The sequence below is a fragment of the Bufo bufo genome, chromosome 6 (assembly GCF_905171765.1).
Source record: "Bufo bufo chromosome 6, aBufBuf1.1, whole genome shotgun sequence".
NCBI lineage: Eukaryota > Metazoa > Chordata > Amphibia > Anura > Bufonidae > Bufo > Bufo bufo.
In genome coordinates this window covers 418,409,327-418,424,254 of record NC_053394.1, presented here as the reverse complement: position 1 = coordinate 418,424,254, position 14,928 = coordinate 418,409,327, and the positions used below count along the sequence as shown (strand labels likewise).

Below are 14,928 nucleotides of genomic sequence, written 5' to 3'. Positions count from 1 at the left end.
GTCAGACTACAGGCATTGTCTATATTGCCCAGTGTCCCTGTAAAAAGCTTTATGTAGGTAAGACCATTCAAGAGTTTAGAGGTAGAATATGCCAGCATATCAGCAGCATCAACACCAAAGCAGATACGACGATGTCAAGACACGTGAGACAGTATCATGCAGGAGATCCCAGGTGCCTTTCCTTTTGAAGCGTCTGCAAAAATGATGATTACACTCACTGGTAATCTGATTTTCCAGACCCCATGACAGCACCACAGAGAGAGAGAGGATCTACTCCCAGGGACAGGAAACCTGCAGAATAAAAAGGTGGAGCCTCTCTCCCACTTCAGAGAGTGAGAGTGACTCCAACATAGGTTAGTTTATCTAATTATGTATAATTTTTTTTTAAATTAAATTAATTTATTTATTTTTGCTACCCCCTGCGCAACTTAAACCGAGAACCATGAAACACCAGGGAGGGAATAAGGAAGGGTGCTTTTGTGGGGTCTGGAAAATCCAATTACTGGTGAGTGTAATTATAATTTTTCCATTCCCCCACGACAGCACCACAGAGAGAGATTCCAGAGAAGAATACCCCTTCCTTACCTTACGGGGGGCCACCATTTGCAGAACTTTCTTACAAACAGAAGATCAGAGGCAGAAATTAGTTGGAGCCAATAGAGACGGTAAAAGGAGAAGACCACGTGGCAGCCTACAGATTTGCTCAATAGAACATTAGCCCTTTCAGCCCAAGAGGTAGAGACTACGCGAGTAGCATGTGCTCTCAGGAGAACTTCCAGAAGAGGGGTAAGCCAGAGAAATAACCAATCTAATCCATCTGGCTAGTGAACTCTTTGAGGCCACCTTACCTTTCTTTATGCCAAAAAGAGAACAAAAAAAGCGCAGAGAACTTCCTTCAGTCCTTGGCTACCCCTAGGTAGCGTATAAGGCATCTCCTGACATCCAGGCAGTGGAAAAACTCTTCTGATCCCCGGGCTTATCAAAAAGTGCTTGAAAGGTAATCTAAGCTAAGAATACCCAGATGGAAGCATAGGGAACCCAAAAGGCTAACAAGAGGTCCGAACTAAAAGAAAAAAGTCGGATCAATAACATCCTAACTTAAACAATTTTAATACTAGACCCTATACTTAAAACCCAGCATAATCTTATAAAAGAAATCTCATATGGGTTTCTCATCAAGTGTATATCAAAATAATCATAAAAAATGTAACGAAACATCTTCGAGAAGTACTTATCTTGACAAAGAAAGATCAAAACTGAAGATGATTATTGAACATGGATTGCTTTGGTGCAGAATATATTGCTAGACAGATGCTTTGATCCAAAATACACTGGAGGCCCTTTGTTCCTTTACCAGAAGAACTTTAGACGTCCAAATTTCCTTGCAATCTGGCATCCATGATGGAGCTCTACCGTGGCATCCATCCCCTGGAGGAGCTCACGGATCTGCCGCAAGAGGTCCAAAGAGCCCCCTGGACCCTTCAGATGGGCGGCAGGTATTTATAGGGTTTTGCTGGTGCACCATACCTCCTGCATGCCATCCAGACTAAATGTTCAAGCCCATCTTCTTACTCCCCACCAGGAGCCATATAGGGCTTTGTTGGTACGCCATATGTCCTGTAGGCTTATCAAAACAATATGGTCCAGCACATATCCTTATTCCCAACCAGGAGGCTTATAGGGCTTTTGCTGGTATGCTATACATTCTGCAGACCATCCAAGCAATATAGTTCAGCCCATCTTCTCACTCCCTACCAAGAGCATTATAGGGCTTTGTTGGAGTGCTATGCTTATTGTAGACCCATAAACTACAAACAGACAACCAGACATAGCCACAGAACTAGTTCACCCTGCCTGCATTGCCATAAAGATAGACCGCCACCGAGACATGGCGGCACCTCAGGTACAGCTGGTCACATAGACATCCATTCAGAGCCAAGAGCAGTCATCCAGACCCTGCTGCATGAGCGGTCAGGAAGACATGGCAACAGAAGACATCAGCTATGCAGATACGGCGGCAAAAGCCGACAGCCAAGCAGACACGGCCGCAACGCCGTCAGCTGTTCAGACATAGCGTCAAAAGCCGTCAGCCAAGCAGACACGGCCGCAAAGCCGTCAGCAGGGCCGGACTGGGGATAAAAACCAGCCCTGGAAAAAGTTGCACACCAGCCCCACAGCATTGCGTCATTATTTACTTGTTTATAAAAGGGGAAAGCATTCATTTTAAAACACGTGTGTAAACACGAATATTAACTTTGCCCCACGATAGCTCTTTTGTAGAACCCCCATTGTTTATATTATCACCGTAGACCAGCTTCTCCCTACCAGGATGCCTCCAGCTGTTGCAAAACTACAACTCTCAGCATGCCCACACAGCATTTGGCTGTCAGGGCATGTTGGGAAATGTAGTTTTGCAACAGCTGGAGGCATCCTGGTAAGGGAAACACTACAGTAGACCATTATCCCATCCAATTGGGTCAGAACTAAGAATAATCAAAGAACTTTACTTTAAAGTAGAGGTGGGACGAATCCAATTTTTTTCGAATACGAAAAGGTTCTCGAATCTCTCGAATTTCGAATCCTGTACATAAGAATTGTGTGAACGGTGTAAGAAACAAAGTGATGCAAACTCAATATTCTTTTAATAGGAAAAGATAAAGAGTCCTTTTTTACCAAAGTATTCGGATTTGGATTCTAAAAAAATTGGAAATACAGGGTAATACAGCGCCCCATACCTCCTACATCCAGTGATGTCTCTTTGACGTAGATGTTCTCTTTCCTCATCTTCTCCTTTCAGACCTTCAGATCAGACCACCAGTTTTCAGACATTTTTCGTCTCTGCAGTTTGACAAAAAATAAAATCTTAGTTTACTACTTTTCCATAATTCTCGCATCTTTTGGACAAATCATCCTACCACCCCCAATACTGTGCCACTGTGCTCCCCAATATTATACTGCAGAAACAGATAAACCCCCTGATAATACTAGTACCACACAGAGCCCCCCATATAAAATACCCCTTCTTTGTGGTTTCAGTAGATGCCCCCATAGTGTCCCCCAATAATGTGCCAGTAAAAAGGGACCCCCAGAATGCCCTCCAATAATGTGCCAGTAAGTGTCCCCATAGATGCCCCCCCATCATGTGCCAGTATCAAGTGCCTCTCTCCTCCCCCCACATGTCCCAGTATCATAGTGCCATCTCGCCCCCCCCCCAAAGTGGCAGTATCATAGTGCCATCTCTCCCCCCAATGTGCTAGTATCATAGTGCCATCTCCCCCCCATGTGCCAGTATCAAGTGCCTCTCTCCTTCCCACCCCCCATGTGCCAGTATCATAGTGCCAATAGTGCCAAACCCCCCCATGTGTCAGTATCAAGTGCCTCTCTCCTCCCCACCATGTCCCAGTATCATAGTGCCATCTCGCCCACCCCCCAAAGTGCCAGTATCAAGTGCCCCTCTCCCCCCCCCCCAAAGTGCCAGTATCATAGTGCCATCTCCCCCCCCCAATGTGCCAGTATCATAGTGCCATCTCCCCCCACAATGTGCCAGTATTAAGTGCCTCTCTCCTTCCCACCCCCCCCCATATGTGCCAGTATCATAGTGCCATCTCCCCCCCTCCCCCCCAAAAAAACACTATACTTACCTCCATGTCAGCGATGCGATGCAGCCTCTTCCTGTGTCCCGCGCTGTATGTCCATATATGGAGTCAGTGCTTGTGTATTTCAGAAAAGTTTCTGCTGGGACTCGAACCCACAACCTTCTGTATCAGAGGCAAGGCACTTAACCACACAGCTATAAGAGCTGCATAGCCACTGACTGAAAAAATATGAGACTTCTACTGTAGACTCGTTTATAGCTTTGATAGCTAGTGTACATCCATACACATGACAGCTACCCCAGCGCACTCAGCCCGCTATATCTCTATATATGATAGCTGCCCCAGCACACCCAGCTCTGCTACATCTATACACATGACAGCTGCCCCAGCACACCCATGCTCTTTTTTTTCCTGAACAGACCCTGAGAGAATCTGTAACGTGGGTGCGAGTTGCCAAACAATTTCCGTGCGGATTTCTTAGTGCTTTCACAGAAAATCCAAAATCCAGATTTTGTTGTGGATTTGCTCCAAAGAAAGACTGCATAATTGACAGGGTAGTAAGGGTGCGCCACACGAGTTTGATAGGCTACAGATTTTCTGCAGCAGAATTGCATTTGGAAGACTTGCAGCATATATAATAGCAGCAAAATGGACAATATTTTTTTTAAAAACTTCATAGACGTGCTGAGGAAAATTTCTGCAAAAGAATCTGAACATACATTGCCCTGAAGTTTATGCTTCAGATTTCCAACGTGGATTTCACCCTTTGTAAATGCATATCTGCTGCAAAATCCACATGCAACTCTAGCAGATTTTGCTGCAGATTTGGAGCAGAATTTGCTATGTATTTTCAGCACCAAACTATGTCCTGTGTGAACACGGCTTAGAGGGTTCTACAGTCCTAGTGTCAAAATGCAAGATACTCATTAAACAGGTTGAAACCTACTGTCTATGTCTCTGTACTCTACCCCTTATATGCAGTATATAAATGTACTGGAGGGCTATAGAAGACAATTGGAACTGATCAGAGCTCTCCACGGTCCTCCAGTCATTTCTGATTTGGGATCAAGCAGCCATCCAGGAGCAGAGGGCAAGGAGAAAAAGACAAATGTGTCACCTTGATCCTAAACATATGAGACACTGGGATGTGAGGAAGAGGATGCTGAAGAGCGAGACAATGCGCAGCGCAGGGAGGAAGACGCTGCCGCAGTCAGATATTATACTATTTGCATAATGTTAGTAAGAAGACATTAATCACCTCCTGATGACAGCCGCTGCTTCCTCTGAATACAGGCTCCAGGTAAAGATGGCCGGAGGTCAATAACTTATCACCATAGCAATGCTATCTGTGGAGAGGCATTATGTAAGGAGGGCTGAAGTCAATAGACTTCTTTTTAACATGTACTAAAAAATGATCTGGATTATTTGAATTCAACATGAGTTTTCTGTGGTATAAGAATGCATGAGATGCCATAACGAATACTCCTTGAAGGCAGAGAACAATGCAAGAGTGCTGATGGCTGCACAGAACAATGCAAGAGTGCTGATGGCTGCACAGAACAATGCAAGAGTCCTAATGGCTGCACAGAACAATGCAAGAGTCCTGATTGCTGCACTAAACAATGCAAGAGTCTTGACTGCTGCACAGAACAATGCAAAAGTGTCCTCATGGCTGCACAGAACAATGCAAGAGTCCTGATGGCTGCACAGAACAATGCAAGAGTCCTGATGGCTGTACAGAAAAATGCAAGAGTCCTGATGGCTGCAAGAAACAATGGCAGAGTCCTGGTGGATGCACAGAACAATGAAAGAGTCCTGATGGCTGCACAGAACAATGCAAGAGTCCTGACGGCTGCACAGAACAATGCAAGAGTCCTGATGGCTGTACAGAAAAATGCAAGAGTCCTGATGGCTGCAAGAAACAATGGCAGAGTCCTGGTGGATGCACAGAACAATGAAAGAGTCCTGATGGCTGCGCAGAACAATGCAAGAGTCCTGACGGCTGCACAGAACAATGCAAGAGTCCTGGTGGCTGCACAGAACAATGCAAGAGTCCTGGTGGTTGTACAGAACAATGGCAGAGTCCTGGTGGATGCACAGAACAATGCAAGAGTCCTGACGGCTGCATAGCAACAGGTGGAGTGACCACTTTGGATTTACAAACTTATGTACAGATGTACAGATCCAATAAAATGGGACCATCCGAAGAGGATGTGGTAGGTTAGGTAACTGCTGTATAAGAAACCATCTATATGAATATTGGTTTTCTAAATTGAACAAACCCTTTAGAGCGACATTAAACCCAAGAGTTGTTTAGTCATATAGGAAAAAAAAAACTTAAGTTATATCATGAGTTAAATGCTGTATGTAGAAAAAACTATGTATACCCCATGTACATTTCTTTTTTATTTTAAACTTTTGCAGATCAATCGTAGAGCTGTAATCAAGCAAAAGAAAAAATGAATGTAAAAAAAAATATACAAAATTGCAACAGCAAATGTAATTTATAAAGCAGAAAAATGATGGAGATGATGCAGCCAGACAGATTTCATGCACATTTCATATTCATTGCATACGGCATTATCAGTAATGTGTGCTTTCTTTAAGAAAGGCTGGCCCTGCAGTCGTCATCCGTACATCAGAATTCATGGCGGTCTTGGATTTCTCAGAAGTGACTGCAGACAGAGATCACAATCTCTCCAAAGCAAAGCAATTAAGTAGGATTTACGGGTCATAGATCAGACTGCGGCTATTGAAATGCAGGGTCTGGCGGTGGATTAGAAATGTTATATGGTAATGCGGTAATGACACCTGTACATACATTACACTGTATACTGCAAATATTAGTGTGTGAACCAGAGATGCAAAGACACTGATGTAAGGGGTGGAAAGCGAGGATCGTTCCCTCATATTGGGGGACATTTATGGTATAGGAATAAATCTCTGACTCTCCGTTCTCTAGCATCTACTACAGGTGAAATACAAGAAAGACGGCAATGTTTCCAGAAGAGGGTCCTCTAAGCCGCAGTTTGGTTTGGCACAGGCTTTTTTCACTCTTAAAGGGGTTGTTCATCTTTCTAGCACTTTTCGACACACCCACAGTGTGTGACCGGACCAGTGGAGGCAATCATACTTACCTGATACCTGCCTCTGGGTTCCGGCTCCATCGCTGCTCCACCAGATCAGCGGGTCCCGGGTCTCCCCGCATCAACATTTGGTTTGACGCCAAGTTACATGACGACTGCAGCGGTGACGTTTCATGTCACGTGACACATAGGTGACTTGCATCCTCAGAAGCCAGCCATTGGCTGCAGAAGGCACGTGACCTGGCGTCAAATCAGAAGTTCATGCCGGAGACCCAGCACCTGCAGAGTCGGAGGGGCAATGATGGAGCCGGAACCCGGCAGCAGGTATCAGGCGAGTCACGGGTCTGTTCAAAAATGCTAAAAGGTGAACACCGCTAAAGGGAGCTATGGACTTTCCCTGACAGATTCTAAGGTCAATGTCTCCAAAATGATCACTGAATAGCGGTAGGTGTGCAGAAACAACTGGTTGTCAGGAATGTTCTCAAGAGTTGTCAGGAGGAAAGCGGCAGGAAGTGACAAGCAGGGGGATGAGGGGTGTTAACTTATATATATATATATTAAATATAGGCCATCTGTATCAAAATCCTGGATGGCCCCTTTAATTCTGCTAGATGTTACTGGAAACAATCAGCAGGCTTTCCATTAGATTGCCAGTATTTCTCTAATGAAGTGAGACAAATCGTTCTCCTCTATACTGGATTAATTTATTGTAAAGACGACACTTTCCAGAATGCACGTCACCAGAGAAGACACTGATCAAGAAGGGGATGCAGGAGAATCCTCTTCTTATATGTTCTTCTAAGTGCAGTCCTCCATTAGTTGTCAATTTAGTGGAAGGCTGGGGCATCACCGAGCTGATATTAGGAGATATCACAGCAGGTTTGGTGCATTATGGAACCTGTCACGTTGTGCATGCAGTCCGATCGGCAGGCAGCAGGTTACAGAGCAGGCAGAACCACCTACCCCCGGTTTAATCTATATGGTAATCTCTTGGTGAGTTGTTTGGCCGGTATACAGCCCCCGAGCTACAGATGAGAGATGAGCTATGAGAAAAGACGGCCAAGAAAAACAATGTTTTTTTTCCAAGTGGCGTCTGCATGACTGGTGCACAGCACACTGCCACCCGGTGCCAGGCTCACCCCAGCCAAACAAGCTCTACGAACAGGCAAATTGGAGCTGGATGCGTAATCCGGGGTCTGGAGCCCAGCGGGCTAAGTGCCCCATGTATGATCTGCTCTAACAAGATGCGAAGCGTTTATTCTGCACACAATGAAAGCCACTGAAGACAGAGCCGAGCAGCTGCTGACAGGAGGACAGACGCTGCGTGATACCGCCATGTATTGCACTGACAGAAACACCAGCAGGAAGAAGGCTGACCGCCATGTGATGTACCGCTAAGACTTCTATATAACAACTATTAAATAGACAGATATATATGAGATATATATTAGATAGATAGAATAATTATAGATATGAGATAGATAGATAGATAGATAGATAGATAGATAGATAATAGATAGATAGATAATAGATAGATAGATAGATAGATAATAGATAGATAGATAGATAGATAGATAGATAGATAGATAGATAGATAGATAATAGATAGATAGATAATAGATAGATAGATAATAGATAGATAGATAATAGATAGATAATAGATAGATAGATAGATAATAGATAGATAGATAATAGATAGATAGATAGATAATAGATAGATAGGAGATAGATAATAGATAGATAATAGATAGATAGATAATAGATAGATAGATAGATAGATAATAGATAGATAGATAGATAGATAGATAGATAGATAGATAGATAGATAGATAATAGATAGATATGAGATAGATAGATAGATAGATAATAGATAGATAGGAGATAGATAATAGATAGATAGATAGATAGATAGAATAATGATAGATATGAGATAGATAAGATTGGATAGATAGATAAATGATTGATAGATAGATATTAGATAAATACACTGTCCAAAAATATAAACGCAACACTTTTGGTTTTGCTCCCATTTTGCATTAGCTGAACGTGGAGGTCCTGGGCTGGTGTGGTTACACGTGGTCTGCGGTTGTGACCTGGTTGGATGTACTGCCAAATTCTCTGAAACGCCTTTGGAGACGGCTTATGGCAGAGAAATGAACATTCATTGCACGGGCAACAGCTCTTGTAGACATTCCTGCAGTCAGCATGGCAATTGCACGCTCCCTAAAACGTTGCGACATCTGTGGCATTGTGCTGTGTGATCAAACTGCACATTTCAGAGTGGCTATTTATTGTGGGCAGTCATTCATGTTGTCTAATCAGCACCTTGTTATGCCACACCTGTGAGGTTGGATGGATTATCTCGGCAAAGGAGAAGGGCTCACTAACACAGATTTAGGGTCCATTCACACGTCCGTAGAATGGGTCCGGATCCGTTCCACAAGGTTGCGGAACGAATCCAGACCCATTCATTCTCTATGGGGCCGGAAGAGATGCAGACCGCACACAGTGTTCTATCCGCATCCGCATTTCCGGAGTGCGGCCCCGATCTTCCGGTCCGCGGCTCACGAAAAAAAATGTTCTATTCTTGTCCGCAATTGCAGACACGAAAAGGCAGTTCTATGGGGGTGCCGGCCGGGTGTATTGCGGATCCGCAATGCACTACGGACGTGTGAATGGACCCTTAGACAGATTTGTGAACAATATTTGAGAGTAATGGGTCTTTTGTGTGGGTAGAAAATGTTTCAGATCTTTGAGTTCAGCTCAAGCAAAACCGAAAGTGTTGAGATAGATAGATAGATAGATAATAGATAAATAGGTAGATAGATAATAGCTAGGTAGATATATATTAGATAGATAGATAGATAGATAGATAGATAGATAGATAGATAGATAGATAGATACTACTGAAAATTCTTATTGCAGGACCACTAAAAAAGTCAAGTTTGATCTTACGAGTCTTCCACTTGCTACGAAAATCTCTGTAATTGACTCTGGTCTGCCGGGAGATGCTCCTGGCACATTATCAGTGTTCAGATCACTTACTCATCAAGTCACACAATTAAGCTATTTACCGTATTATTCCCACTGGCAATTATGGGGTCAAGCTGGATGGTTAGCTGCTTTCCCACAAAAACAAACACATCATAATAAACATAGAAACATAGAATGTGTCGGCAGATAAGAACCATTTGGCCCATCTAGTCTGCCCAATATACTGAATCCTATGAATAGTCCCTGGCCCTATCTTATATGAAGGATAGCCTTATGCCTATCCCATGCATGCTTAAACCCCTTCACTGTATTTGCAGCTACCACTTCTGCAGGAAGGCTATTCCATGCATCCACTACTCTCTCAGTAAAGTAATACTTCCTGATATTACTTTTAAACCTTTGCCCCTCTAATTTAAAACTGTGTCCTCTTGTGGTAGTTTTTCTTCTTTTAAATATGCTCTCCTCCTTTACCGAGTTGATTCCCTTTATGTATTTAGCAGTTTCTATCATATCCCCTCTGTCTCTTCTTTCTTCCAAGCTATACATGTTAAGGTCCTTTAACCTTTCCTGGTAAGTTTTATCCTGCAATCCATGTACTAGTTTAGTAGCTCTTCTCTGAACTCTCTCTAGAGTATCTATATCCTTCTGGAGATATGGCCTCCAGTACTGCGCACAATACTCCAAGTGAGGTCTCACCAGTGTTCTGTAGAGCAGCATAAGCACTTCACTCTTTCTACTGCTTATACCTCTCCCTATACATCCAAGCATTCTGCTGGCATTTCGTGCTGCTCTATTACATTGTCTTCCCACCTTTAAGTCTTCTGAAATAATTACTCCTAAATCCCTTTCCTCAGATACTGAGGTCAGGACTGTGTCAAATATTCTATATTCTGCCCTTGGGTTTTTACGTCCCAGGTGCATTATCTTGCACTTATCCACATTAAATTTCAGTTTCCAGAGTTCTGACCATTCTTCTAGTTTTCCTAAATCCTTTTCCATTTGGCATTTCCCTCCAGGAACATCAACCCTGTTACATATCTTTGTGTCATCAGCAAAAAGACAAACCTTACCAGCGAGGCCTTTTGCAATATCACTTATGAAGATATTAAACAAAATTGGTCCCAGTACAGATCCCTGTGGAACCCCACTGGTAACATGACCTTGTTTTGAATGTTCTCCATTGACTACAACCCTCTGTTGTCTGTCACTCAGCCACTGCCTAATCCACTCAACAATATGGGAGTCCATGCTCAATGACTGCAGTTTATTGATAAGTCTTCTATGTGGGACAGTGTCAAAAGCCTTACTAAAATCTAGATATGCGATGTCTACTGCACCTCCACCGTCTATTATTTTATTCACCCAGTCAAAAAAATCTATAAGATTTGTTTGACATGATCTCCCTGAAGTAAACCCATGTTTTTCATCTTGCAATCCATGGGATTTTAGATGTTCCACAATCCTATCCTTTAATAGGGTTTCCATTAATTTGCCTACTATTGATGTCAGACTCACTGGTCTATAGTTGCTCGATTCCTCCCTACTACCTTTCTTGTGAATGGGCACGACATTTGCCAATTTCCAATCTTCCGAGACGACTCCTGTTACTAATGATTGGTTAAATAAATCTGTTAACGGTTTTGCCAGCTCCCCACTAAGCTCTTTTAATAATTTTGGGTGTATCTCATCAGGCCCCTGTGACTTATTTGTCTTCACTTTAGACAGCAAACTTAGAACATCTTCCTCTGTAAAGATACATGCATCAAACGATTTATTAAAGAATAAAGAATATGAGAAGCAGTATTACATCCTCGCACACATACAGCACAGAAGAACAGGCCCCCACAGTGGGGCAGGTGACAAGGCTGGGTGAGGAATTAGGTTCACCTTTACCCAGTCTAGTCACCCCGGACTTTAGACCACATATTAGTTGGCTTTACTTTAGACCACCAACATTTTGGGGCATTCTCTGGTGCACACTGTTGCATCTTAAAGGGGTTTTACCATCTCAGACAATGGGGGCATATCTCTAGGATATGTTCCCATTGTCTGATATGTGCGGGTCCCACCTCTGGGACCCGCACGTACAATGAGAATGGAGCGGGGAAATGAAGGGAGGCCACACTGCACATGCGCAGCCGCCCTCTATTCATTTCTATGGGGCCGCCGAAAATAGATGAGCGCTGGCTCGGGTATTTCCGTCGGCCCCATAGAAATGAATGGGAGCAGGAGCCAAGCGTGCTACCTTTCATTTCTGTGGGAGCAGCGCTTGGTGGTGGACTGACCCTGGGAAATCCGGGGTCCTCTAGCCACATCTCTCCCCGCTCCGTTCTTGTTGTAGGTGCGGGTCCCAGAGGTGGAGGCCATGTGCTGCTTCTTCGCTCTTTACTGTATGTTTTCTGCCATAATAAACAATGGAGGGCAATGGTTGACAGGAACAGGGTTAACCACCCTGTACCTCCCCTCATGTAGCTGTGGGCAGGTCCTGCTTCCTGCCAGGATGGGGATTTCCAGAACAGTCACAGTGTGGAGAGGAAGCACACTGCAGAGCTCCTGCTCCTGGAAAAGATTCTCCAGAAAGATCAACTTACTACAAGCCTCAAGTGGACCCTTGAGAAGATAGACAACAGAGTAAACCAGCATTAAAGACAAGGTGAGGTGAGGGACTACGATTAAGACACCCATCACCAGAATACTACTAGGCCAGTACTACATTGTGCTAAACTGCAGCCAACCAACCTGCCTTCTTCATCCTTACTGATGCCAGAGAGAATTGCACTTGGGAATTGCTGCTATTGAATATATTTGAAGTTCTACATTGCACTTTGTTACATTTAATTCTGGCCTCATCCTTCAATGCTGCATTTCCATTGCACCGATCCCCAGGAAGCAACGGCCTGAGGGAGTACACCGTGACACAACACTTCATCAGGGCCACTACCACTCCCATCCTCTGCACCGGAATCTCCGTGGCTCGCTGAATGAGCACTTTGTTTTTTGTTTTTACCAGTGCTTATACAATGATAGGAGACATCTCACAACTTATGACACTGCCAGGACCTTCTCCTACCGATGCCCCCACAGAATCTTCAGTTCACTGTACTTCTTGATATACGGAGGAGGACATTATTCTTGCACAGTGTGGGCTTTTCTTGTGTCTCACTGCACCCAACAGAAAGCAGAGGGGTGAGGCAATGAGGACACTGCAAGGGACCTAAGGGAGAAGGTGATGAGAACCCATGGAGCACGTTGTAGTAATAGGAAGAAGACCGGGAGTCCAGGCCAGGTTCATCAGATATCGAGTCTGATGCACATTTCTTGGTTCTGCAGAATGCACACCAACAGGTCTGTAGGACAAACTGCTGAAGAAAAGTGCTTAACACACTTCTAGACCCTGGGGATTCTGGAGATATAATAAATGTCATGTCTGGCTGGAGACATGTGTGGTTCACCTTGGACATGTATGGTCGACTTGTTTCACATCTGCATTGACAGATCTGGCATCTGGGAACTGCCTGCTGGATCTGGCATTGCCGGACGCTGCCGAAATGCTTTCCGGCCCCATTAACTAAAATGGGGTCCGCTGGAGATACGTCCGAAACCAGGCCGAAAATCAGTCGGGCGAAAGTTGTGGACGAATCCCAGCATTCTAAACCGGAACCACTTTGCCGAAAGGCTGCACCGGCAGTGTGAAAGACGCCTGACACCTCCGATTATATACCGCGAGCTGGCGTTGGCAACACAGGTCTAGAGAACATACGTAATGAAGTTTCATCTCCTACCTGGAATGTTATGAATGGTAATGGCGAGGATCAGCAGCATAATCCGCCTCCAGCTACTGCCCATGTTGTGCGAAGGATCCCGGGGGCCCGGCGTGGACAAGTCCTCGGCTAGTGGAGAAGGAACCCCTCTCCTTCTCTGGTGCACATCCCCATTCTCTATTTTATCTGCAGGAGACACAAAAACAAGTTAAGGTTATTGACCTGACCATTGTCCATCGGTAAATGCAGCCACCCGAGATAAATGGAGAAAATAGAGATATTTATGTATTTCTTATATTTTACGCATAAAGCAGATTTTTCATTCAAACTGTAATAGTGGTCATTTGGAGAGGATCGGTCGCCTCTCCAGACACGCCTGGGTAATACTTGCATTCCCCATAAATTGTGGAGTATCACACGTCAGCATTGTGACGTTCCTCTGTTATTCCTCCTAAAAATTAAAAGGGTTGTCCGACTTACTTGAAAGATGGGGCAACCTCTGTAAACTCCTCTGCTATGTCCTGCGATGCGCTCCAGTCCTCATTGCTATTTGTTTTTCTGGCTGCAGTGGTAAGTTCCATGCACACAGGTCACTGCTACAGCCAATCACTGGCCTCAGCAGAGACATCCCATGCATGGCTGAGGCCAACCATTGGCTGCACCAGTGACCTGTACACGGAACATCACCGCTGCAGCCAAGAAGATGACATCAGCAGAGAGAGGACCAGTTCATAGTGCTCTTAGAAACAGGGAAGAAAACAGGCCAGTATCCATTCACTTGTTATTTGAGGTTAACAGGGATTTGCCAAGGTTTTTATGTAACTAGGACAACCCCTTTAAGATGAAATTGATAAATGGGTGTTACAATCCCCTTGTGAAAGGGGTGTGTTGCTATACAGTCTGACACTGTGAGCAGTGATTACGTAGTGCCAGTCTGTGGAGGGACATACCCCCAACTGGTAACATCCAATTGTCAAAATGTATTCATACATTTCTAGGAGGAATAATCAAGTATAATGCAGACTTGTAAAAAAAAATTGTGCCAGAGTTGTTTTTTAAAATCTTTTTTCCCCTCCCATTAGGAATATTTTTACTTCAATGATATATGTCAGGAGAGGAGACAGGAGGTCTCTAATTAAAGGGGTGGTCTGATTCAGGAGTTAATTCAATAAAGAACTGGTAAGTACTTACCTGGCAGATCCCACAACGCTAATCCAGTACTCCATCTGGCTGCAGTGGTGACTTTTTTGTTGACGACATGCAACCTCTATAGCCAATCACTGCACCTCTGAGGCCAGCAATTGGCTGCAGCAGTCACGTGTTGTCGACTTGATGTCACCACTACAATCGGATAGATAGGGCCTGTCCAGGAGTACACCAGCACAGGATCTGGACCTTCAGGATAAAGTATACAGCTACCCTCATTCCTGACAACCCATAAGCAATAAATATATCCACTGACTACGGCACACATAAATGAGAATCTGCTGG

The 14,928-nt window shown here is 44.2% G+C and overlaps 1 protein-coding gene across 2 annotated transcripts in view; it reads right to left on the bottom strand.

Annotated features, from left to right (window-relative positions):
• The window catches only part of SLC39A11 (solute carrier family 39 member 11), a 366,580-nt gene that overhangs the window by 80,914 nt on the left and 270,738 nt on the right, over positions 1-14,928 (bottom strand). For both annotated transcript variants that reach the window (XM_040436819.1, XM_040436820.1), the window contains exon 6: positions 13,459-13,623. In XM_040436819.1, the coding sequence (XP_040292753.1) occupies positions 13,459-13,623 (165 nt within the window). The remainder of the gene's footprint in view (positions 1-13,458; positions 13,624-14,928) is intronic.